A 26,383-nucleotide genomic window follows, 5' to 3' on the forward strand; every position below is an offset into this window, starting at 1 on the left:
GGGCTTAATTTCCAGGGCTATTGGAAGCCATTTGGGATTGAAGCAGTAAGTCAACGTGATTAAACTCATGAATTAAAAGATCACTATGGCTGCTCTGAGGGGAAAGAATTGGTAGGAGGCAATATTGGAAGAAGGAAGTGCATCAGTTAGGATGTTTTAGCACATCAACAGGTTATAGGTGTAAAAGGTATTGATCCCCTCTGCCCTTGGTGTAAACAGGAGAGAACGAGATTGGCCAAAGCTGTGGGGCTGTTCTGGCCATAGAAAGATTCATCCTTTAACCAGAGAATGCTGAAAAATGAGCACCATCTTCCATGTCTCCCACAATGTAAAAAATATTGGAAAGCTCTGCTTCAATACATATTTTTCATGCTTTCTGGGCATCAGGCTTCTTTAATACACTCTATCTATGTTTAAAGAATTCCCCACTTGGAAACCAGCCTCCAAGATAACTGCTAGTGATCCCCATGTCCTAGCATTTGCTGCCTTGAGTGATACCCTCCCACACGGCACCAGAGTTAGTGTGTGTAACCAACAGAACACAACAGAAGTGATGGTATATCACTTATAAGATTAGGTTATAAAAGATGGTGGCTTATGTCTTGAGCTCCCTCTCTTGCTTTTTCTTTTTTTCTCTCTCTTGTCACTCACTCTGGAATAGTCAGCTGCCATTTCTTAAGAAAACCCCAGTATCCTTGTAGAGAGGCCTGCATGATGAGAAACTGAGACTTCCAGCCAATAGCTAACCAGTAGGCATTATTGAAAACAGCCCCAGTCAAGCCTTCAGATGATGCAGCTCTGGCCAGCAAGTTGACTGGAATTTCATGGCAGACCCTGAACCAGAACCACGCACCTAAACTGCTTCTGAATTTCTGACACTTAGAAACTAAAAAATGATAAATATGTGCTGTTTTAAGCTGTTCATTGTGGGGGTAATTTGTTACATAACAACAGATGATGAATGCATCCCCTTTGTGAACCCTGCTACCACACTCAGCCTCCCTTGCAGTCCTGACCTTTGTCAACATTATCCTCCTGCCTGAGACTTCAACTTAGGAAAGAATGATATGAAGAAGCCAGTAATGCAGAGAACAAATTCCGGTGAAGGTGGTGGAGGGAAATTTTGCTTTCAGAGGAGGCAGAGGTAAAGTTGCCAGTGGGGAATCTTGTGCCCACCTCTGTCCCTGTGAATTGCTGTGCTGCATCCAGCAGTGGTAGGAGTGGTAGGGTCAGCATTGGAGCTGTCTGCTGACAGAACATGGATATTGTTTCCGGCTACCTGACCCCCACGCCTGATTCACTCCAGGATATTCTTTCATACATTTTGTTTAAACTATCTAGTGAGCTCTGTTATTGGCAACTAGGAACTCAGACTGACATAAAAACCTTTGAAGGCAAGTGACAGAAAACGCTGCCTCAAAGTAGCTTAAATAATATGGAATGAACTAGTTCCTTAACAGTAAGTGCAGAAGAAGAGGACTGCATGGGGTGAATCGCCAAGATTCTGGGTCCACTGTACTGGAGCGCTCAAGCCTGGGCCTTTCCCTGTGCATTTCGTCATCCTATCTGGCTGGTGGCAGTTTGACTATAGCATTCTCTTTGTAATAGTGAGGCACCTTATTCAGCAGCCCTCTATAGACTTTCCTTCATGTCTCATTAGCCCTAATTATGTCAGGTGCTCCATCCTAAACCTAACACTGGAAAGAAGAATGGTTTTACCACAACTGCCTTGGACTAATTAGTTTTGACCTCCAAGATCTGGGAAAGAAGTCAGACTCCCTTAAAGCACCTGGCTAGGTGGAAGAAGGTAGGCTATATTTAAAAAATAGGGCTTTTCTGTAGATTAATAGATACTGAGTAAGCAACAATACTGTCTGCTTTAGGCAGTTATTACAGGATGCAGGCAGAGGGTGATGGTGGCTTGTATTAGGGTAACAGAGTAGGGGCAGAGAGAAGGACATACCTAAAAGCAACAAGATTTGCTGATGTTTTGGATTAGGAGGGAGAAGGGAAAAAATGAGATAGAAGGAATGATGCATTAGTTTAGACCTGAGCAATTAAATCAATAAGTTACTTAGGTAAGAAAGGTTGGGTAGAAACAGGTTGAGGTGAAGGTGAAGTTACACATTTGAATAGTTGCACATAGATTAACACATGAATTTGAAGCTAAAAGGGAGATCATGGCTGATTATATAAACTTGAGAGTCATCAGCATATAGAAGGAATTTAAAACCACGGAACTGAGTGAAATCCTTAGGAACAAGGGTAGCAAGGGAGGAATGCAGGTCTGAGGACCAAACTCTGTGGCATGCCAACAGTTAGAGGTCAGGGAGAAGAGGGAAAGCCAGTGAAAGAGAAAGAAAGAGAGTAGCCCATGAGAAAAGAAGAAGACCAAAGCACATCTCAGAGGTCCAAGTGGTTAGCTGTCCAGCCTCCCGAGTCCCAATTCCTCCCTACCCTCACCTCACCCCAGTCCATTCCTGGCTGTCTATATTTGAAGGTAATGACCAGTTTCCACATTTTAACTTGCATCTGTGTTTGAAGTTTCATATAACAGATTGACTTTAAGTGAGTTTCACTGTCAATTGAGCCTAACCACTGCTAGATACTGAAGAAAAATAGGGACCGAATCAAAACAAAAGAAAAACTCCAATGCTTTATAAAACCTGTCTACTGTTTCTTTCTTGAATAATACATGCAAGACATTTTCCTCATAAATGTCACAGTAAATGACTGAAAACCAGCCTCCACAAACAAGCTTTGAATATGTCTTCTAGTATTCCGCAAATTTTAAAACATGAAGTGAAGACCATCTCCTACTATTTGATTCAAGTAGTATCCTTAAAGAAGTTCGCAAATAACATTATGTTGCTTTAAATGAACTACTATTTCAAACAGGACAAATGATATGTAATGAACTTTTTTATGTCTTAAAAAATTAAGATGTATTTTAATCAATGGAGGTTAAAGTTATAGTTTAAAAGGTATATGTCTTCTAACTAAGATATACCTCTTCTAATTAAACCCTCCAAGTCAGGCAGCCATCTACAGTTCATTGAAGTTCAGATTTTGCATAAAAACTCATTATCTAAACTTAATGAGTTTTTCCTCCTTTCAATACACCACACTCTCAGAAAGGGTCTAAACCGAGAAGACCCTTTAAGAAATGCAAAATAAGACCTCACCTTGACTCACTGCTGTGCACTGACAAACCTGAGAAATTCTAATTCTCCTTGGAAAGCAATAGTCTTCCATGGGGAATAAAAAGTTTTAAAAGAAAAACAAACTATATTTTTTGTTATATCCACATGTATCTTGAGACACTGGTTTATATTGCAATAGATAAGAGTCCATTACTTCCTCTACTGGCCAAGCCTAGAAAAAGAGTTACTCTATTCCCAACAAGAAGGAAGAGGTGTTATTTAAAACACACACACACACACACACACACACACACACACACTCTCTCTCTCTCTCTCTCTCTCTCTCTCTCTCACCCCCCACACACAGCACGTATCTTAGAGATCTGTATGAAAAGGAGTGAAAAATGATAACAGAGAAACTTAGTGAGGTACTACCCAGATAGAAGTAGAGAAAACATATTTATGTGGTAATGAACAGCAATTATTTTGCAGTTATTGAATAGAAAGAAAATGTTCAGTTATTAGAAAATTTCTATGCAGAGTATGAACTTTGGTGAGTTGCAGATAGAGAAATTGAAGTCTCTGTGGTGAAGGAAGGTAACTCTAATGCACATGGACATTAAAGGCTGAAGTGCAGAAGAAAAGTAGCTAAGGACCAGGAAAAAGCCAGTTGGAAGGATTCAGACCACAGTGGAATCGCTGACTGATTAATTAGGATCACAGATTGATTGATTAGTCAAGTAGGACTAGATTAGAAGAATAACAACAGCACAGAGTGTTTTGTTTATAGTCTGTAGTATAATCACCTGGGCTTTAATCAATTCTTTAGTAAGCTGCATATAATTCATTTCAATGTGTGGATTTGGTTCTCCTGCATTTGTCCAGGGGGTCATAAGAGTCTGAAAGACTGTATATCAAATTTGAAAAATCCTGCCAGATAATTCTAATAGGAGACATATTGTGTGGTGGTTACACTTCAGTCTCCGGAGTCTCCCAAACATGGGTTCACATTTCTGTCCCATTGGCTACTAGCTATGTGACTTTGGGCAGGTGAATTAGACTTCAGAGTTTCAATGTTTCTTTCTATAAAGTCCGGATGCTAATTACAATAATTATTTCAAATGCTCATGGAAATGATTAAATTAAAAACACATAAAGCACAGCATACAGCATGTGATGCAGAGCAACTGCTCAATAAATGTCTGCTGTAAATGGATGCATAGGCTGGTCTGGAAAGACCACATGGGGCTCTAATGTGCATTGGTCAGACCCTGCCCATCCTCACAAGCAGAAAACAAAATGAAGGCATAGATCTGACTGCAGAGTTGGTGAAAGCCAGTGCTGCCTTTATTGGCCATTTGGGACTATTCAGCTTCAGGATGTGAGCTCTGTGCTTTTCCCTGGACCCATCTGGGGTGGTTAAGAGCAGGGCTCAGGAGTCATACTGCCCAACTCTCCTGCTGATCAGCTGTGCGAATTTGGGCAGGATACCTGGTTTCTGTGCTTACATTTCTTCAGTAGAAAAGTGGTGATAATTAAGAACAACATCCTCCTCATAGGGTTGTTATAGAGATTATATGAGCTAATATATTTAGAGCATTTTTATTGTGTCTGGCACATAGTATGATTTCAAAAAACAGTAAAAATAATTTTAATAAAGCAATGATAGTAATTTTGACTTTGAAATAGACCTCTAGGATTCTAAACTTCACTTTGCTTCCCAAGAAGAGCTTTGCAGAATGAATTTATGGAAAGAATGAGAAAGAATAAAGTTAGGAGTAGGTAGGTGGGGAAAAAACCTCAAGAAAATTTGTAATGGAGGTAATTTAAAGTATAACCAGGACGGGCGAGGTGGCTCACGCCTGTAATCCCAGCACTTTGGGAGGCCGAGGCAGGAGAATTACCTGAGGTCAGGAGTTCAAGAGCACCCTAACCAACATGGTGAAACCCTGTCTCTACTAATAATACAAAAATTAGCCAGGCATGGTGGTGAGCACCTATAATCCCAGCTCCTCGGGACACTGAGGTGGGAGAATTGCTTGAACCCGGGAGGCGGAGGTTGCCGTAAGCTGAGATCGTGCCATTGCACTCCAGCCTGGGCAATGAGAGTGAAACTCTGTCTCAAAAAACAAATAAATAAATAAGTAAATAAATAAATAAATAAAAATAAAGTATAACCAATATGAAGAGGATAACGTTTCTGAAAGAACATTTCTGAAAAGTAGAGAAAATAAAATATACACAGAGAAAAAATATTTCTATGATAAGACAGCAATAATTGTGCAGTTACAATTAATGAATGAATGACATAAGCAGAGAAGGAAAGCTTAAATATGGAAATTAAGAACCAACACAAAAGTTGTATCAAATATCTTTGCATTTAGTGTTCACTGAATAAACTTTTGATTAATTGATTGGCTTTTGACTAATGTGATTAAGCACTAAACTCGGCAGACAATATGAAGCCTGGTTCTTTGCACAGAGTAGGGCTGAGACAAATGTATGGTTTTTCTATGGTCTCCGAATAAGGCCAGTGGCAATATAGTGGATCTCTCCCTCTTTCTCCCCCTTCTGCCTCCCCTTCCCCTTCTTACCTCCTCCCTCTCTTTCTGTGTACACAGAGATTTTTGTCAAAGCTTTGTTACTAAGTAAAAGATCAAGAAAGGGATTGCTAAAACTCTTCTTTAAGTGCTCACGACCCATATTCTCACCCATAAATGTGCACATTTACCCTTTTTTTCCTAAGCAGGCAGCTGAGTGTCAGTCCACCTGCTCTAGATTCATTTTCATCCCTGGGGATGGGGAAGGCTTGCTGTGGGCGACGAGGAAAGGGGTTGGTTCGTTGGAATTGTTTTTTCTGGCATCTTTTGGACAGTTGGATAGTCTACAACCACTTGTGACACTCTCTAACCAATTTTGGATTTCATCATCCTCTTCTGTCTTTGGAGCATCCAGATTGACTGCAGCAGTTGCCCAGACCTGCCCAGGATGAGAGTCGTCAGCCACTTTGAAAGACAGCTCTAGGGACGCAGAAAGCATTTTTAAAAAAAATTCATCTGGTGGTGGAGGGTACTGAGGTCCAGGTTTTTCTCAGTCTCAGTTCAGCAGAAATCTGACCTCTGCTCTCCCTTCTGGCCTTGTTTTGAAAAGATGAACAAATGTAAAACCATGAGAGTCCACTAAGAGACAGCAGAGGAGTGCCAGGCCCTCCGACCCAGAACATCCCCTTCTGTTCGTTTTTTGTGTATGGTGTATCTTTTTAAATTCTAAAGTCAATAAATCTCTATTTTCTTTAAAGTGAAAGAAATGGACTTATAACTTTATAATTGTACGTCATAAAACTGGAAAGAAATACACACAGTCCAGGAGAGAGGAATACGGATTTTGAACATACCAGAACAACTGCTACTGGAATAATGGTGCAATGATAACATACACATGGGCAAAGTAGAGCTGCTCAATTCTCAATTTGCTTTTATTTCATCTCTCAAGAAAATTCACTCAAAACAGTAAAGAATAAAGCTCACAGACGAAAGGCTATTGATGCCCAAGATGAGAGTGATTGTCACAGAACATGAACTCTAAATCAGTGCTAGTCTCTTGGTCCAGACAAATTATGTATACTTCAGGCTCTAAAGCAAATGTTAGCATGAATACCTTTTTTGGATAATTAAATAGGAAGTTTTTGAGCATTTGATGGGAGTGCTAATCGCTAGGAGGTAGCATGGGTTCACTGAGAACCAGTCATGCTAATTAAATCTTATTTTCTTTTGTTAAAAGCAACTATCTGGCAAGTAACTGAATAAAACAAAATGACAATTAATAGAAAGTTTTGCTGTTAAGAATCCCAAACCATTTCCCAAAGCACAGAATCTAGGTCATAGGAACAGCAGTAAGGATGTGGTCTAAGAGAAGCATGAAAGATTTATGGGATTTCATCCACTGCATGTTGAGATGCTGCAACCCAAGCAGCAACTCAGAAGCCTGAGGCACAGAGAGAGAAAGACATTGATGTTAAAGGGTGAAGGAGTGCTGGGCTCAGCTCAGGGGCCCTATTTCAGAAAGGATTTTGACCAGTTGCAGCACACGTAGAAGACAGTAGATAAGATGATGAGAGAACCCGAGCAATGTCACACAAAAAATGGATAAATATATTGGATATTTGTGCTCTGGACATGACTTGGAGCGGCAGTGTGGCATGGAAAACATAGGCTCTGGAGCCAGACAAACCTGAATTTGAATGCTGGCTGTCTCCAATAAGCCGGAGAAGTTCCATAGAGAAGTTACTAAACTTCTCTGTTCTTGTTTCCTCATCTGTAAAATGGAAACATAATGTGTGCCTTGCTGGGTGGTCAGGATTAAATGCAACAACATATATCAAGTACATGATGGTATGTAACAAATGCTTAATAACGATCGGTTATAATCATTAATGTTATCATTCAGGGACACTGTAGGTGACTTCAAATATCTTTTTCCGAAGGCATTTTTCTTTTCTTTTCTGCTTTCTTTTCTCTCTTATTTTGTTTTTGTTTTTGTTTTTTGAGTCAGGGTTCTATTCTGTCACCCACCAAAGACTTTTTTTCCTCAGCATAGAAACTGGAGGTTCTCAAACTTCATTGTTCAGAAGCATTACCCAGTGTCTTATTCTGTTTGCAATGCTGTAACAGAATACCTAAGACTGGGTAATTTAAAAAGAACAAACATTTATTTTCTTATAATTCTGGAGTCTGGGAAGTCCAAGATGAAGGCACTGGCATCTGGCAAGGGCCTTCTTACTGTATCATCACATGGTAGATGGTGGAAGGGCAAAGAGACAAAAGGGGACCAAACTTACCCTTTTATAATAGCATTAATTCTACACATGCAAGTGGAGCCCTCATGGCCTAATCACCTCTTCAAAGTTCTACCTTTCAATACTGTTAAAATGGCTATTAAATTTCAACATGTATTTTTGTCCAACCATAGCATCTGGGATGCTCTTTATGAAATACTTCTGTAAGTCTGGGTGAATCCCAGGAACCAGCATTTTCTTAAGAAATCCAGGCAATTTCAGAACAGAAGGCAAATGAACCTTACTTTGGGAAACTTTGATAAAAACATTCTGAAGTCGCTCCTATCTTCAAACAGCTTTTCTTCTATGCACTTTTTTTTTCAGTTACCATCTCCTCTGTCCTTGTCCTTCTCTCAAAAGATTTACTTTTACTTCTACTTGGTAGGTCTAAATAGCAAAACTTCCTAACCTGGGCACCAGGGAAGCTCAGTGTGCCACAGAATGGGTAATACCTGGGCTGAGACATTGATTCCTTCTGCCACCGTCCCTGCTGGCCACCAGTGGCCTAGTCCGTTACCCCCATGTGCTATAAAAAGTTCATTTTTCTATCTATGCCATGACAAGTACAAGACTGAGAAGCACTGCCTCAGAGAGCAAGGATCATTGTTTATTTCTTTATATATTAACCTGGACCTGAAAGGCTTCCTGAGTCACAGGGGACTTGTCATGCTTTCTGAATCATAGAGGAATAAATATTTGTTCAATGAATGAAAGAACAAATAGTTGGGGAAAGGTAGCATATTTCAGCTAACTCTACTTCTTCAGTTTCCATGTACTTTTTAATCCTGTGTTCAGCTGGTTCCACCCGCACCACTCTACTATAATTGCAGAAGAACAGAGGCTTTGGAGCCACAAAGACATGGATTCCAGTCCTGTTTCTATCATTTACCAGTTTTGTGCAAATTTCAGATGTCTATTGCTGCATTAAAAAGTTGCTCCCAAACTCTGCGGCTTAAAACGACCACCATTTTATTGCTCATGATTTTGTGGGTGAGAAATTTGGTCAATGGGGATGGTTCACGTCTGCTTCACTTATTGTCTGCTGTACTCATTTATGGGCTGGAAGGTCCAAGCTCGAGAGGTCCATGGCCTCACTCACATGTGTGGGGTCTTAGACTGGCTGCTGACTGAAACATCTGTTTTAGTCTTCCACGGCTACTGTAACAAAATAGCATATACTGGGTGGCTTAAACAATAGAAATTTATTTTCTCACAGTCAGAAGGCTGGGAAGTCCAAGCTCAAGGTTGCAGCCAATTCCATTTCTAGTGAGGGCTTTCTTCCTGGCTTGCAGAGAGCTGCCTTCTCACTGTGTCCTTACATGGCAGAGAGAAAGCAAACTCTTTGATGACTCCTTTTAAAAATTATTTTTTATTTCCATAGGTTATTGGGGAGCAGGTAGTGTTTGGTTACATGAGTAAATTATTTAGTGGTGATTTGTGAGATTTTGGTGCACCCATTACCCAAGCACTATACACTGCACCCTACTTGTAGTCTTTTATCCCCTGTCCCCTTCCCACCCTTTCCCCTGAGTCCCCAAAGTCCATTGTGTCATTCTTATGCCTTTGCATCCTCATAGCTTAGCTCCGCTTGTGAGTGAGAATATATGATGTTTGGTTTTCCATTCCTGAGCTACTCCACTTAGGATAATAGCCTCCAGTCTCATCCAGATCACTATGAATGCCATTAATTCATTCCTTTTTATAGGTGAGTAGTATTCCATCATATATATATATGACATATAATATACATATACATATATATGACATATAATATACATATATATATATATACACACCACAGTTTCTTTATCCATTCGTTGATTGATGGCATTTGGATTTATTCCACGTTTTTGCAATTGTGAATTCTGCTGCTATATACATACATGTGCAAGTATCTTTTTCCTTTTCCTCTGGGTAGATACCCAGCAGTGGGACTGCTGCATCAAATGGTAGTTCTACTTTTAGTTATTTAAGGAATCTACACACTGTTTTCCACAGTGGTTGTACTAGTGAGTTGATACATTCCCATTAGCAATGTAGAAGTGTTCCCTGTTCATTGCATCCAAGCCAACATCTACTATGTTTTGATTTTGATTATGGTTATTCTTGCAGGAGTAAGGTGGCATTGCATTGTGCTTTTGATTTGCATTTCTCTGATCATTAGTATGTTGAGCATTTTTTTCATATGTTTGTGGGCCATTTGTATATCTTCTTTTGAGAATTGTCTATTCATGTCCTTAGCCCACTTTTTGATGGGATTGTTTGTTTTTTTTTCTGGTTGATTTGTTTCAGTTCATTGTAGATTCTGGATATTAGTCCTTTGTCAGATGTATAGATTGTGAAGATTTTTCTCCCACTCTGTGAGTTGTCTCTTTACTCTGCTGACTGTTCTTTTTGCCATGCAAAAGCTCTTTAGTTTAATTAAGTCCCAGAAATTTACTATCTTTGTTTTTATTGCATTTGTTTTTGGGTTCTTGGTCATGAAATCCTTGCCTAAGCCAATGTCTAGAAGAGTTTTAATAATGTTATCTTCTAGCATTTTTATAGTTTCAGGTCTTAGATTTAAGTCCTTCATCCATCTTAAGTTGATTTTTGTATAAGGTGAGAGATGAGGATCCAGTTTCATTCTCCTACATGTGGCTAGTCAATTATTGCAGCACCATTTGTTGAATAGGGCATCCTTTCCAAATAAAATACTTAGGAATATACCTAAACAACGAGGTGAAAGACCTCTACAAGGAAAACTACAAAACACTGCTGAAAGAGATCAGAGATGACACAAACAAATGGAAACATGCCCCATGCTCATGGATTGGTAGAATTAATATTGTGTAAATGACCATACTACCAAAAGCAATCTACAAATTCAGCACAATTCCCATCAAAATACCACCATCATTCTTCATAAAATTACAAAAAAACAATTCCAAAATTCATATGGAACCAAAAAAAGAGCCCACATAGCCAAAGCAAGACTAAGCAAAAATAACAAATCAGGAGGCATCACATTACCTGATTTCAAACTATACTATAAGACCATAGTTACCAAAACAGCATGGTACTGGTATGAAAATAGGTTTACAGACCAACGGAACACAATAGAGAACCCAGAAATAAACCCAAATACTTATAGCCAACTGGTTTGATGATTCTTATAAAGAAACTAATCCTATTGGATCAGGACTCTACCTTTAAACCTAGTTTATTCTTAATTAAGTCCAATCTCCAAATACAGTGACATCAGGAATTAGGGCTTCAACAGCAGAATTTTCGGGGGACACAGTTCATTCTATAGCAGTATGTCCTTTCCCGCATTTTTTCCTCATTCTTCTGGACCCCTCTCCAGCAAGATATCCTTTAAAAGTTGCAAGATCTTTTCAAGTCTAGACTCAGCTCAGAATTTCACTTACATACATTCTGTTGAATAAAGTGAGTCACAAGGCAGGCCCAAATTCAAGGAGAAGGGGAATAGACTTGACTTGTTGATGGGAAGAGTAGTTAACTCACACACTCCAAAAGGACACATGGAATGGGAGGGATGGCTGTAGCTGTCTTTGGAAACAGTCTGTCAATTTGTCCTTGAACACATTGTTTAACCACCTGATTTTACTTTCTTTGCCTGTAAAATAGGAAATAATACTATCAGCCACTTTGGGATGTTGTAAGTAATAGATTAAGACAGTGTGTTTAGCACCTAGTACATTCTAGTAGAAACATAACAGAAACAACAAAAACACATATGGGTTGTGCCCATACTATGTGGCAGCACTATTATAAGCACTTTAAACATATTGCTTTATTTAATTTTTGCAACAGTCCAAAGATACACATTATCTTTGAAATAAGATGAGAAACCCTAGGCACAAAAATGTTAACTTGTACAAGGTTGGTTGCATTGTAACTAGTCTGTCTAAATCTTGAATGTCTTACTATCTGCTTTATCCAAAGGACACTTTTTAGTTTTTTCTCCTTAAACTATATTTGAGAGTTTACAGTTGATGTTGTTGATCACTCCTCTACCACACACTCCTCCTCCCATGACCACTATGACTCCCCTCTGTACAATCTTTCCTCCTTCTGTGATTGCTACCTTCCAAACTGCTCTTTTATTTCTTCAACTCTTCTTTCTTGAAGGAACCATCCCATGTGGCAACTCAATTTCTACCTTTCCAATGATGAATGCCAGTCTTCCCTCTCTCCTAAACTCTAGGCTTGCATTTCTAAGTGTTATTAGGGTGTGAATATATATGACCCATGTAACGTTTTGAAACATTTGTGCATTTTGCTTCTTTCTTATTCCCTTGGTTACAATCTTGTCACTTAATACTTGAAATGTTTTTCAAATTTGGATGTTTCTAGCAATCAGCTAATGCCTTTGGCCTGGTTTAAGCCTTCATCATTTCTTGCTTGGTTTATGAAAGTCATTTTTTAACTGAACTTGTTGCTTTCAGTTCCTCACTGACATATGGCATTAGTGTAATATTTTTACGTGCTTCAACACACATACCTTCTCACCATTACTATACGGCTCCCCCCCCCCCACCCCCAGCATCACACTATCTCTGGTGTCACCTTCTCTGTTCATGGGCACACCCACCAGATGCGCAGAACTGAGTCCCTGCTTGGAACTTGGAAAGAGCTGCCTGGGTTTGAACCATGGGCCTATGGGTGTCAGATGCCCAAATGCAGGGTTTCTCCTTCTCTAGGGGTTCCCCCCTTTGAAGAAACAGCATCTGCTCAACCTCCCCTACAGGCTCCCTTAAAGCTGGTTTCTCCTTCCTCTGCTTGTCTCTTTGCAACTCTCTGGAGGCATCTTTACCTTTACAGCTTTGCATTTTCTCTGCTATTCCCATATAAGTTCCCTGAAGCCCTAGTACCATTCACAGCAGGATTTCAAAGCTTGCCTGTTGCCTGAGCATTCTATGGGGTCCCAAATTACCTTTCTGTGCAATATGAATTGTGAAACGCCCGTAGAGACAGCACAACTTCATGGCTAAGAATGATAGTTACCAGTTCTAGAGATCCTACTGTAATTGTTCTAGAGTGGGGGCCTGAACACCAGTATTATAAAAAAGACAAAAGAAAAAGAAGGAAAAAAGTAGAAAGAAAGAAAGAAAGAAAGAAAGAAAGAAAGAAAGAAAGAAAAAAAGAGAAAGAAAGAAGATCAAAACTACCTTCATCATGTGTGAATTTGAGCAAGTAACACCTTTGTGAGTCCCCCGCCCCCAGTTTTTCATTGGTAAAATGAGGATAACAGTTACACAGACCTCGTTGAACTGTGTACAGAATTAAATGAGATTATGCACCTAAAAGGCTTGTGGCACAGCGATACGCACACACACACACAGTACTTCGTGATTATTTCTAGGCTTTATTGCTTGAAAAGCTGAAAAGATGGGTGGATGAAAGGTGCCCTGAGGTTCCTTCCAACTCTCCAAGATTCTGTGATACTCCTCCTTGGGTGCTGAAGTCACATTGGCAATGTTTGGATTTCCAAACGGTTGCTTAGAAAACTAACCGAGACCTAAGACGCCCAGGTAAGCCTCAGAGTCTTTCCCGGGAGTCGTTTATTTATTTGATCTTAGTTCTGACCTACAGCCTCCACCTTCTCCAAATCACCACGGTGGTCGAAAAGGGCCTGTGCTTGGGAAATCCTTCCTTTGTTGGCGAATCTTGGACCCAAACCCTGCATTTGGGCATCTGACACCCATAGGCCCATGGTTCAAACCCAGGCAGCTCTTTCCAAGTTCCAAACAGGGACTCAGTTCTGCGCATCTGGCGGGTGTGCCCAGATTGCAATCTTCGCACCAGGCATCCAAGAACGTGCTTCGGACACACGCAGGGTGGTGGAAACGGGTTCTTGGTTTGCATCAGGGCTGAGGGGTGGAGTAGCTCCAGCGCCCGGAGCGCGCACACGCTCACACTCCCCAAGCCAGGGCGCGGCCGCTCTGGGCGCGAGGTCCCAAACCAAGTCTGCCGCTTGGCCAGGAGCCGGGGCGTACCCTAGGTCCCCGTCTGGGGCCGCCGCAAGTCTACCCTGCGGCGCGCACTCCTGACCCGGCCCCGCCCCGCGGTGGCCGCGAGTAGCGGGCGGAGCGCAAGCAGAGAGGCGCTCTGGGCTGTGCGGCGCCGCCTCTCCTCGGTGTTGGGGGAGGGACAGAGGGACCCGGCGGGAGACAGAGAAAACCTGACCGACCGGCTGGCGAAGAGCTGCATGCAACCGGTGGGAGGCCGGGCCGGCTGGGTCTGAGGCTCGGGATCGGGCTCGGACCGTTTCCCGGCGGGTCCCTGGCGGTGAGCGCGGACGGCCCGGAAGCGGCGGCTCTGAGCTGGCAGGCGGAGGGCTGTCTCCTGCGCCCGCCTGCCCGGCGCGGTCCGAGGATGCGGGGGGGCGATGCCCGGGGCCAGGGACGCGCTCTGTCACCAGGCGCTGCAGCTGCTGGCCGAGCTCTGTGCCCGTGGGGCCCTGGAGCACGACAGCTGCCAGGATTTCATCTACCACCTGCGGGACCGTGCCAGACCCCGGCTCCGCGACCCAGGTGAGTGCCGCCACCGCCGCCTGGAGGGACCCAAGGGCCTTGGGCTGGGACTTGGGGCCGCACCGGGGCCTGAGGCAGAAGAGCGACGAGGACTGGGAGAGGGCGGGGGGCGGCCACCGAGCCAGGAGAGGGATCAAGAACCATCGCACTGTGGCCTGATGCTGTAGCCAGGCGGGGACTCGGGCGGTGGCTACTGCACGGAGGCCGAGTCCGGGTCGGCTGGGGCAGGGTTGGAGGGACCACGCCCGCCACCTGCGCTCCCATCGCCAGGGCTCCTGGGGGCGGCTCCCTAGCTCCGAGCTACGCTCTCCACTTCCTGGGCTATCTGCATTCAGAGCGAGGTGAGGCCAAGGCGGCCTCGGAGGCGTGGGAAGGGGGACGAGGCCGAAGGAAACTCTGGGAAGTTGGGAGTTGGGGACGGCCTCGGGCTGGGGCCGAATCCCACTGGGTGCTGCTCATTGTTTCTCCTGAGCGTCTAGTTCCTTTCCTTGGTCTGGGGTGAGAAGGGCGGGACGCGATCCGGCGTTGGGCCGGGGACAGGGAGCTTTTCGTCTTGGGCAGACGGGCCTGAACCCATTCCCGGCAGGTCGCACGGCGTGGAGGTGGCCTGGGCCTGGGCGCTGGGCTCGACCAGCGACTACCGCCGGCCACTCTGGGGTCGGTAGGCTCGTCGGTCCTGGCTTGTGCACCTGTAGTTATTCCTAGTGAAAGTTGCAAAGCTCTTAACTTTGGAAAGTTCATTTATTTTGGCATTTGACCAATTAAGGTTGGAGGAGGGAGTTTTAGCGGAGCCATTTGCTTTTCCCGAGGTCCCTGTGTCTCCCAGGTCGTCTCATCCACTACTGGCTAGTGGAAAATGCATTCCTTCCAATGTTTGCTTGAGATGTTTCTCACCTGGAGAAAGAGTTTTCTCGAATATTCTGCCAACCTAAGTACTTACCAGAAAAGCATAGTGTGGTTAGATTGTTAAAAATGGGATGAGAAAATGGCCTTTCTCTTGATATTGCTATGTATAAATATTGGAAATGAGCTATTGCCTTGCAAAGTATCATGGACGAGCTGAAACCAATTTATTATATAAAAATCCATTTATCCAAAAGATAAATTAAATAATTATTTGATTTATAACGAGTGTCAACACTGAGCCAGACTTAAATAGTATCTCCTTGATATATTCAAGATGGGTGTGTGGGGTGAAGTCATCTGCTAAAATTTAAAAGTTTATATCAGATTTTCCCTACCGGAGGCTTTTTTTCTATTGAAAAAGAAAAAATATTGTTTTCCATTGCCAATGGTTATATTAACTAAGTTTATCGAAGATGTGCTAAGTTGGGGAAGTTCGTCCTTAAGCAGCAGAAGCAAGACAATTATTTTACATGCTTTGCCCAAAGCAAGTGTTAGTATTGAAACATCTCACTTCCTTGCCTATTACCGGACCACGAGTTTTCCTTGTTATCCCACATATGCAGTTGTCTTTGGCTTTACAAGAGAAGATGGATGAGGCCTATCTTTGAATCACATATTTTTGGCCAGTTTTCTGTCTCTGCTCCTTTTAATCCAGGGGCTGGATCCTGTGTTTTCAGGTTCTCTTCAGCCCCTACACCAGGCAACCCCTGAGAAAGATTCACTAAGAGGACTTCTTACAAGAGTAAATCTGATTCCTTGGCTGAGGAATAGCTATAGATAGGAGTCGACCTTGCTGCTCTGAGTTCCTGATATTAGTGCTCTCCTTTCTTAAACTAGGACACAGGGTTTTGAAGTAGCCCCATGCCCCTCTGGCTCTTTGGTTTGTGTTGGAAAGTAGCCAGCTCATGAGGGAAGGGGTGGGGGTGGGGGGTTCCAGTGCGAGGTGAGAGGAAACGAGGCCAAAGATTACATCCTAAGTGCACCCTCTCCTTCAGGACGCTTTTCCCTTCATTTCCAAATCTCCCTTCATTTCCCTCCTTCCTTGCCTTGTCGACATTAATTCTTACACCAGATGCATTTGTCTTCATCCCTCTGAAGCAAGAGTGACTTTAATCTCTGAACCCTAAAAGCTGAGTAGCTAGAAAAGCTGCACCACACAACACCATGCGAATAATGTCCCTGCTATGATAGTGTGAACCAGAACAACCACGCACAGCAGCCCTGAGACATGGGTTTCTAGAGAGAGTCATCTCTGTAAATGGATGATTTCTTTTTCTGTAAAGGCATTTCCTGAATGCCATGTCCTAGCTTTCTCTGTTATTGTCCATTCACGGCCACCCAGTGATAGCTAGGTTTCCTCAAGCTCAGCTAAGGACTTTGGTTATAAAAGGAGAAAAAAGATATAATTTCCTGTGGAGAGCAAAGTGACCCTGCATCTAGGAAATTTACTCATTTTTTCAGAGGTGTGGAAAGACTAGGGCACAGACCAGTAGGCCTGAGCCATCAGAAAGGTTATTTTTTGTCCAGGTAGTTATAGTGCCCTGTTGGGGGAGTACAGCACCCAGATTTCCCTGACTTGGTGTTCACAGAGGACTTGATGCAATTGTAATTTTAAAAAATAAGCCTAAGTTACAATTGGAACTGAAGTGCCTCACACAGTCTGTCATCTGTACCAACTTGTGGAAAGTAAAGTGCTGAGTGTGAGCACTTTCGTCCATAGAAAGCAATTAGAATGTGCTGTTGGTTGCTTTTATAGTGTTTTATGTGTTACTGATGTGGGACATAAACTTGCAGGCCTCAGAGACTAGCCTTTAAGGCAGAGGGAAGAGCAAGTGCAAACGCCCTGAGGTGGGAACATTATTGATATGATTCTAGAAATGGTGATTTCAGAGGTGGCTGGAGAGGCGTGAAAGACATGGAGAGTGGTAAGACATATGGTCAAGAGTTAGAGAGGGTGGATCATGCAGAGTCTTGTAAACCATTATAAAGACTTTGGTTTTTACTCTGAATGAGATACGAAGCCATTAGAAGGTACTGAATGGAGAAGTGACAACACTTTGACTGCTATGTTGAAGAGCAAAGGTGAAGTCAGAGAAACCTCTTAGGAAGTTATTTCAGAAATCCAGACAGAGGTGACAGTGACTTCAACAGCGATAGTGGCAATGGAGTTGATGAGAAGTAATTGGATTATGAACACAATTTGCAGGTACAGCCACAAGTATTTATTGAAGGAAGAGATGTGAAAGGTGAGAGAAGGGCAACTAAGGAAGCTTCAAAGAGTTTTTGACCTAAAAATTCCATGTACAAGTAGAAGTCTTCAGGACGAAGGTAGGGGTGAGGAGGGAAATCATGAGGTTTATTTTTTATTTTACTTTAACTTTTTGTAACACATTAAGTGTGTGATGCCTCTTTAGATAGCCAGGCTGTTTTACAGTTAAGTGACCTGAGGTATGACTATCCTCTTTAATGTCAATTGCTCTATGCTTGTATTTTATAACTGGAGACTTCGCTGTCAAGAAGATTAATTGGTTGTAGAACAGCATGTATTGTTAGAAGGTTTTCCTTGTAGGGAATTAAAAGTTATCTTAAATTTCTACCCATGGATCTTGATTATACTTTTTTTGGTCAAAAAGCATTAGTCTTATCCCTCTTCTCCATCATACACCTTTAGCTACTAGGAGGTAACCTAGCCTAACTTCTCTAGATCCACTCTTTTCAAGGAACAGAAAGGAGGATTGGATCATGTAATGTCTAGGTCTTAAACATGTTTTTATCATTTTCTTTTTAAGTCTTTTCTTCTGTAGGGTGCCAACCACATTTGTGCCAAGCACTTTATGTAGGTCATTTCACTAGTCCTCATAAGTCTTCTAAGCACTCATCTGTGTTCCAGCAGCAGTAGCAGCTTCTGGGAGCTTGTTAGAATTGGAGAATCTCAGTTATGTCCCAGACCCACTGAATATGAATCTGTATATTAACAGGATCTTCAGGTGAGAGTTGTAGGCACATTAAAGTTCAAGAACCATGGCTAAAAGTGATTGATATATATGAGTAAACTGAAGTGCGGAGAAGTAAACTAGCCCAGGGCCATGGAGTCCATTTAAAAGAAGAATTGGGTCTAAGTTAAAGTAGCTTCTTAGGTACTCACATCACATATACTGAAAACTGAGGAGTTATTGTCAATGAACATTTTCTAGGTATCTTTCATAAGAGCCACCCTTAGACCTACTTTCTCTCTTCTGTACTTGTATGATGGATTTAATCCCCAAGTGTAGGTCACATTCTATGTAGTTATAAAGATTCAGCTTAGTATTTTTGATTATGAATTCTGTTATCCAGGATACTGGTTTTCCATTCATGTTCCAACTCCATATTCTGGAGATTTTTTGTGCATGTTCTCTGTGTTTGTACCCAAGCTCTAGAAAAGGTTCAGCAGGTCAGAGTGTGAAGCAGAGCCTTAAGACTCGTGATTAGTGACTCTTCTCTCCACGTAAATATTACTCTATTCAAGAAAAGCTTTTTCTAGATCACTGGTTTTCAACTTTGGCTGTATATTAGGAATACTTAGGGAGTTGGAACAAACAAACAGAAAAAACAAACAACAACAACAAAAAACTACCAGTGATTGGGCTGCACCCTAGATCAGTTTTAAATCACAGTCTCTGGGAAATGGGCCTGATATCAGTATTTTTAAAATTCATCTATTGATTCTCATGTGCAGCCAAGTAGAGAACAACCTTTGAGACCATTGGGCAAAGAATGCATCCACCTAACCCTTCTCAGCTCAGTTCACATTTGTTTCTTGCAAAGTTAGGAAAGATAGTATCAAATACCAGGAACCTTCACTGTTACCCTGTACAGCTAGCACCCATATCAACTGATTCTTAAATTTCTTCTCACAACATTATCCCAAATTTTTATTTTGAGGGCTCGTTGAACATGTCATAAGGCTCTATTATGTCCATCCAATCTGAGAGGGGAAAAAACAAACCAATCAAGAAAAATCTTGTCTAAATAGAGTGTCATTAAAAGGTCAGAATATAGAACCTTCACGAATGTCACCTTATGTTAAATTATAGTCAAGTCACTTATTAGAAAATGTACATGTAAAATAATAATTATAGTTTCTATGAAAAAACCTCCAAAATATTCATCAAGATTAAATATTAGCCTTGATTCAAATTTTTCTAAGATAGTCAAAAGAGAATCAATCTTGAAACACTGGATGTTTATGAATAGACCTTGGTGTGATTATGCACAATGGGATTAATTTCTTAAAGTTAATGTTAATTGCAGTCAGGAAAAAGAGTCTTCTAAGGAATGAGTGGCATATTGGATGCACAATATATGAATATCTAATATGCATTTACTTCAGTGACATTTTAGGGCTCCTTCATAAATATTTTATTTAAACAAGTGTGTTTTCATCTCTGCGGTACTCCTCTACATGGACCAGTGAGTGGTTTAGTCATGAGGTAATTATCAAGAGGGGAAAACAAAAGCAAATTGTGGTAAAGGCATTGCAGGCAGCCCTATGGCCAGCTGCCTCTTTCACAATAAACAATCAAAGACACAAACTTTTTGATGTGGGATAAACTCTCAAGGAAAAATTAAACCAACACCTAAAGGAAATCATCCTAAAATTTTCTATTATGTTTAGAGCATAGATGTTGCTTGCACTGAAAAAGCATTGAGGTACTTTTATGTTTGTGGTGCAAGTGCAATTTCCCATATAGTTGGCTTAAAAACATTCGTAATCTCTTCCTAACAGGTTGATTCGAGGGAATTAACAAGTTCACACTCCAAAGTGTATAGAGAAAGTGGAGGAGCTTAGTGAGAGGCATAAATGGGGGAGCAATCTCACTTTTAAAAGGATAAGTATGGAGTACGTATTTCTATTTTCTGAATGAAGTTGAATAAAATCACCATTTGTGGAGAAGTTTTCAGTTTTCACTGCAATCTTGGAGCAAGAAATGTGCATCACAACTTCTTTTTCTTTCAAATGTTTCATTTGGTGGGCTCTAGAAAGGGCTTTAGACCACATCAAATCCTGAGGACTAGGCTCTGCAGATCTCTTTGAAATCTTCATATGTCCTTGAACATGTATTTTATCACACAAAAAATTTAAATCAACATTGATAGAACTGCACCTGAGAGAAAAAATATCTTCCAGGACATCAAGATGACAAAATGATATAAGCAAGGACTTTGGAGTTAGAATCTGACTGCACTTACTACCTTAGTGACCTTGAGTAAAATATTTCACTCTTCATTTTATTCATCTGTAAAATGGGAGTGGAAGATTGCTGTAACACTGTGCCCAGAGTAAATGCTCAAATAACGAATCAGTAAATTGATGTTTTTGGTAGTATCACCTGCCCATGTTTCCTTTCAGCTATAGTCCACAAACATGTTTATGTTTTACCACTTGTAATTATTTGTAGGCTAAATTTATTTTTTACTGTTTTGTAAACTTAGCATTTTATTACCTCTTATTAACTGTGTGTTCCTGGACACGTTATTTAACCTCTGTGTCCTCATTTTCTCACCAGTAAAATGTATTACTAGTATCTGGGTTACTAGTATCCAGATAAAGTATAGACTGCCAGTCCAATTTGAATTTCAGATAAACAATGGGTAATAATGCATGGCACATAATTATACAAAACAATTATCTGTTGTTTATCTGAAATTCAAATTGAACTGGGCATCCTATAATTTTATTTGGTGATGCTGACAACGCTATACTAGTACCTAACTCACAATGCATATGAAATACCATAGTACCTGGTATATGCTCATAGTAATACACATAGTAAATGCTCAATAAATACTAGCCATTATTTCTATTATTATAATTTTCCCATTGTTAACACTTATGATTATGTAATTATTATTATTATTGTGATGACTATGTATATTCCAAAGAATGGCTATACTTTTTTTATTTAACCATTCTTTTGAGGCTATTCTAGCTTGTAATTTTTTTTTTTTAGCATGAATAATGTCTTGTATTTATAGTTCCCTATTTCCTTTTGGGAAAATTTTTTCGTGATAAATTATAAACAGTGAGCCCTAATTGCTTTCGGTAGATCTATGTTAGTTAGTCCTGCTACATGTCAACAGTAAATCCGCTAGTGAATTAGGTGTATAATGTGAACAAAAAGTTGCTAATTTAACATGGTTTAAAGAGCTGCCTAGTTGTTTCGATTTGTGTGTTTTTTTTTTTGTTGTTGTTGTTGGTAGGACTGAATATTTTTTGTTTTGAACCTTATATTTACTCTTATGTGATTTTTTGTGTTCTCTACCACATTCTCTATCATGTGCCAGTTTATTTTTTGAGAATCTTAAGGTTTTTTCTACCAGTTTCCATTAGTTAGAATGTAAATATTCTGTCAAATTAGCTCACAGAAGGAGTATTGTATAGTGAATGAGCTCAGATTGTCTGTCTATAATCAACCTATTATATTAAAGTATCTTTTGAAATTTCAGGGATGCTTCAATAAATAGGGATTAGTTGTAACATTCTTTTCCAATGCAAAATGCTGCATTCATTAATATGAAATATGAGAAAAGTTGTTATAATTTGAATCTCTTTTTCTTTGTGTTTTCTTTCCCACTCCAAACCACCCCACCCTACCCTTATGTAGCTGTTACTTAACCACATTGAACGGATCAATCTTTTCTAGTTATAATTAAGTTAAATTCCAAAAACATTTATTGAGGGCCCCTTAAGTGCTATGTACAAGGTTGGGCATCTGTCATTCAAAGATACATTAGACATGCTTACTGCCCCTATGGAATTGACATAAAACAATAATGGCAATTAATAAAATCAAGAAGGGAGATATCTACTGGATACAGTACAGAAAAAAGAGTAGAGAAGTAATAAGCTGACTTGAGCGTATCTGCAGAGGCTTCCAACAGAAGGCTATTCTTGGGCAGAAGAGTTTGCCTGGAATTTGTTGGTGGGAAGAGCATTCTAGGAATTTACAAAGGTCCTAACACAGAAGAGGATGAATTCTGGGTAACAGTAAGTTGAGTGTGTTTTGCGAATGTTGAGAGATGGATCTGCTCTAGTAAACAATGGTCAAATCAGATCACGAAAGCCCCTGTATGCCATTGCCAAAATCCCACTGAGGGCTGACTGGAGCGCTCTGATACAGAAATCTTGAAAGAAGTACAGTTTATATGATAAGCTCAAAGCATCCATTCTCAGCAAAGCACACCAGGAGATTTCAGTTCCGTAAATGCAACTTCTCAAGTCTTCCCGGTTCCTCATGGAAAATATACTCAGGTTACTGGCAAAGATGTTCTTTCTGTCCAAGATAAGGTCCTCACAGATTGGAATCAATGAATGGAAGTTTACCCATTTTAGATCTCCAACATGTCACCCAAAACTCATCTGTAATTACCTTGAATGGTTGTAAAGACTGCCTTTAGCAAGTTTAGTCATCTGGTTCAAACATCTGGACTCCAGATATAATTCCTGACTATGCCAACAGTGACATCTTGCTTCCTTGCCTGGTTATTTAATAATGAAAAAAGCAATGTGTTCAGCTGCATTGTAACTACCCAGTCTGTGGATGTGCACAGTCTGTTTTCTCTGAAGTTATAGGGCCCAAGAGGGAATAAGCATGGCAGGCCTGCCTAGTGCTCACCAAACCATGCTGTAGAGATGGTTGTTTATTCTGTGTACAGGGGCTGCCAATTAACAGGCACAATTTTTAAAAATAATTGATTGAATGCCCTTAAGTGGGTCACATGCTGTCCATTTCTAATATCTGCCTCCTCGTCCCCACCCCATACATGTACACTTTGCTTATCACATTTTTGGGACATGCCTGCCTATTGAAGACATCTTAGTTTGTATCAGCTGTAGCACTGCAGAACCATTAAAAGAGTTTACGCTGAAAATTCAGGTGAGTTTTAACCCTTAATTAGGTATTCTGGAGACCAGATGAAAATTGGTTGGAGAGGCTGTAGTTGGGGATGCCAGTTATTTGCTCATCATATGTTTACTGAGCATCTACTAAGTACCAGGCTCTGTCCTAAGTATGTACAAATGTAGATATCTAGACACAGTATTGTACATACAGTAGGGAATCAAACAGAAAATTAAATGTTTGTCCTCATGAAACTTACATTTTGGTGAGAGGAAAATGATAATATATATGTAAATTATATAGTATGTTAGATAGTAGTAAGTACTAAGGAAAAAAAAAAAACAAAGCGTGGAAAGAGACCAAGACATAAAGACTAAACTGGCATCACTGAGAAGTTGACAAATGAGTAAAGGTTAGAAGGAAATGTGGGAGCAGGATACGCGCGTAGCAGGGGAAGAGCATTCCAGGCAGGAGAGCAGCAGGTACAAAGGTCCCAAGGCAGGATTGTGCTTGACATGTTTAGGTACTAGCCAAGGGTTAGTATGACTGTAGTGAGGTTGGCAAAAAAGAGAGTAGTAGTAGATGAGGTCAGAGAGGTGATGGCAGACTGATTATAGGCCTCTATAAGCCTTTTTTTTTTTAAGTGACTTTTACTTGCAGTAAGATAGGAAGACATTAGCAAGTTTTATCAGAAGAGAAATAACATCTGACTTAGGAAGAGAAGGGATCACTCTGACCAGCACATAGAAAACAGACTATAGGAGGGTAAGGTTGAAGTTAGGGAGAGGAATTATAAAGCTGTTGTAATCATGTAGGTGAAAGATGGTGGTGGCTTGGACCAGAGCGATAGCAGTGGAGATAGTAGGAGGTGGTCAGATTCTGGGCAGCTGGAAGGTAGAGAAGACAACATTTACTAATGGATGGATATTGAGTGTGAAAGAGACGAGTCAAGACTAAGACTGTGGCCTGAACACCTAGGACAATAGAGTTGCAGGAGAAGTAAGCTTGAGGGGAATGACCAGCATCTCAGTTTTTGATGTGGGATGTTGCAAATGCTTATTAGTGAGTCCAGTGGGGATACAGACTAGACAGTTGGATATATGAGCCTGGAGTTTGGGAAAGATGGCTAGGCTGAGGATATAAACATGGGAGTTGTCAGCATGTATGTGATATTTAAGATGAGTCTGTCTGAAATTATCTAGGAAGGCAAAGTAAACAGGAGAGTGAAGAGGACCCGGACTAAGTTCTAGAACTGTCCAACAGTAAGAGGCTAAGAGAACTTGAGGAACCACAAAGGAAGATTAATGAAGAGACACTAGAAATGAAAGAGAAAATCCAAGCAATAGTGTTGACCTGGAAGCCAAGATGAACAAGAAGGTAATCAAATAAGAAGGAATAAGCAGCTGTGTCCAGTGCTACTGTTAGGTCAAGCAGAATGAAGACTGGGTACTCACCATTGCAGGTAGTGATGCAGGGGTCATTGGAAGTGATGTTGACAAGCATTTTTGATAGAGAGGTGGGAACAAGAGCCTGATTGGCATGGCTCTAAGAGAGATTGAAGGGAGAGGAATTGGGGCAGTGAAGACAGAATATTCATTTAAGTTTTTCTGCTGACAAGAGCAAATAAATGGCATAGTAGTTGCCGGTGAGGGAAGTGAGATCAAGCGTTTTATTTATTTATTTATTTATTTATTTATTTATTTATTTATAAGTTACGAGACTTAACAGCATCAAGGTGATGGGAATGACTAGTACAGAACAAAAATTCATGATATAGGATAAAGAGGGGAGGATTGCTAGAATGATATACTTGGTTGAGAAGTTGGGTATATTTCCCAAGAGTTCAGTGTAGGCATTTAGGCACCACAGGCACATAGATGATATTTAAAGCCAAAACACTAGATGAGCTTACTGTCTTAATCCATTTGCACTGCCCTAGCAAAATTACTATAAGCTGGGTAGCTTATGAACAACAAACATTTATTTCTCACAGTTCTGCAGGCTGGAAAGTCCAAGAGCAAGGAGCTTTCAGATGCAGTGTCAGGTGAGGACCTGTTCCTCATACAGAGCACCTTCTCTCTGTGTCCTCACATGGTGGAAGGGGTTTCTTTCATAAGGGCATTAATCCCATTCATGGGGGCTCTGCCCTCATAATCTAGTCACTTCCCCAAAAGCCCTAGCTCTTAGCATTTTTCATACTAGGGATTGGGTTTCAATATATGAATTTGGGGAGGACACAAACATTCAGACCTTCACACTTACCAAGGGGTGAATAAAAAATAGAAAAGAAGTCAAACAACTGGTTAGAAGTTAGAGAAATGTGCAGGAACAAATAAGGAGACTGAGAAGGACCAGAAAGTAATGTGGGAGAAAAATCAAGACCATGCTGGCTTGGAAATTAAGAAAGTATTCCTAGGTGGAAAGAAGGATCCCCTGAGTTAAACACAGCTGATAGGTCAAGTAAGATGACAACCAAGAACTGACCATTGCATTTAATAACATGGAGGCTAATTGGTGACCTTGAACCGAGTGGTTTTGGAGGAGTGGTGCCTGAGTGGAATTGGTGAAACTCTAACTAGAGTCTTTTAAAAAGAGAATGAGAGGAGAGAAATTGAGGGAAAAGTAAGCAATTTTTTTGAATTATTTTGTGAAGGGAAAGGGAGGAGAAACTGATTCAAAAGAAGGCTTTTAAAGGAAAGACAAAATAACTATGTATTCTGGAGAGAGGGAAAAATGATGTAGAGGATTGAACTGCTGGAGTGATGTGCTAAGTAGGCTGAGTAGGTGGGTTTTTCAACAACACTTTATTCATTGTCAAGAAGTCAGGGCAGAGTATGTGGGCACAGGTGGGCAGATGTGGTTTGGGAATCTTGCAGAAGTTTGCCTTCTGATTGCTCTTCTATTCTTGGTGAAATAGGAAGCAGCAAATTTATAGTCTGAGTGGGGATGGTTAGGAAGTAATGGCAACTTGAAAATAAGAGAGTTATAAATGTCTAGGAGAGTGGAAGAGCAAATTGATTAGGGAAGGAAGTGTGATTGCCAGGCAATACCAAGGGCCTGCTTGAAGTTGGCGATCAT

General features: G+C 40.9%; 1 protein-coding gene across 2 annotated transcripts in view; it reads left to right on the forward strand.

Moving 5' to 3' along the window:
• The first annotated feature begins 13,935 nt into the window (after nt 1–13,935).
• The window catches only part of SYT9 (synaptotagmin 9), a 238,083-nt gene continuing 225,635 nt past the window's right edge, over nt 13,936–26,383 (forward strand). The window contains exon 1 of one of the 2 annotated variants that reach the window (XM_021926136.2): nt 13,936–14,516. In XM_021926136.2, coding sequence (XP_021781828.1) covers nt 14,372–14,516 — 145 coding nt within the window. In that variant the 5' untranslated portion in view covers nt 13,936–14,371. The remainder of the gene's footprint in view (nt 14,517–26,383) is intronic. The other variant, XM_017948677.3, reaches the window with a different exon arrangement.

The sequence above is a fragment of the Papio anubis genome, chromosome 12 (genome assembly GCF_008728515.1).
Source record: "Papio anubis isolate 15944 chromosome 12, Panubis1.0, whole genome shotgun sequence".
Classification (NCBI taxonomy): domain Eukaryota; kingdom Metazoa; phylum Chordata; class Mammalia; order Primates; family Cercopithecidae; genus Papio; species Papio anubis.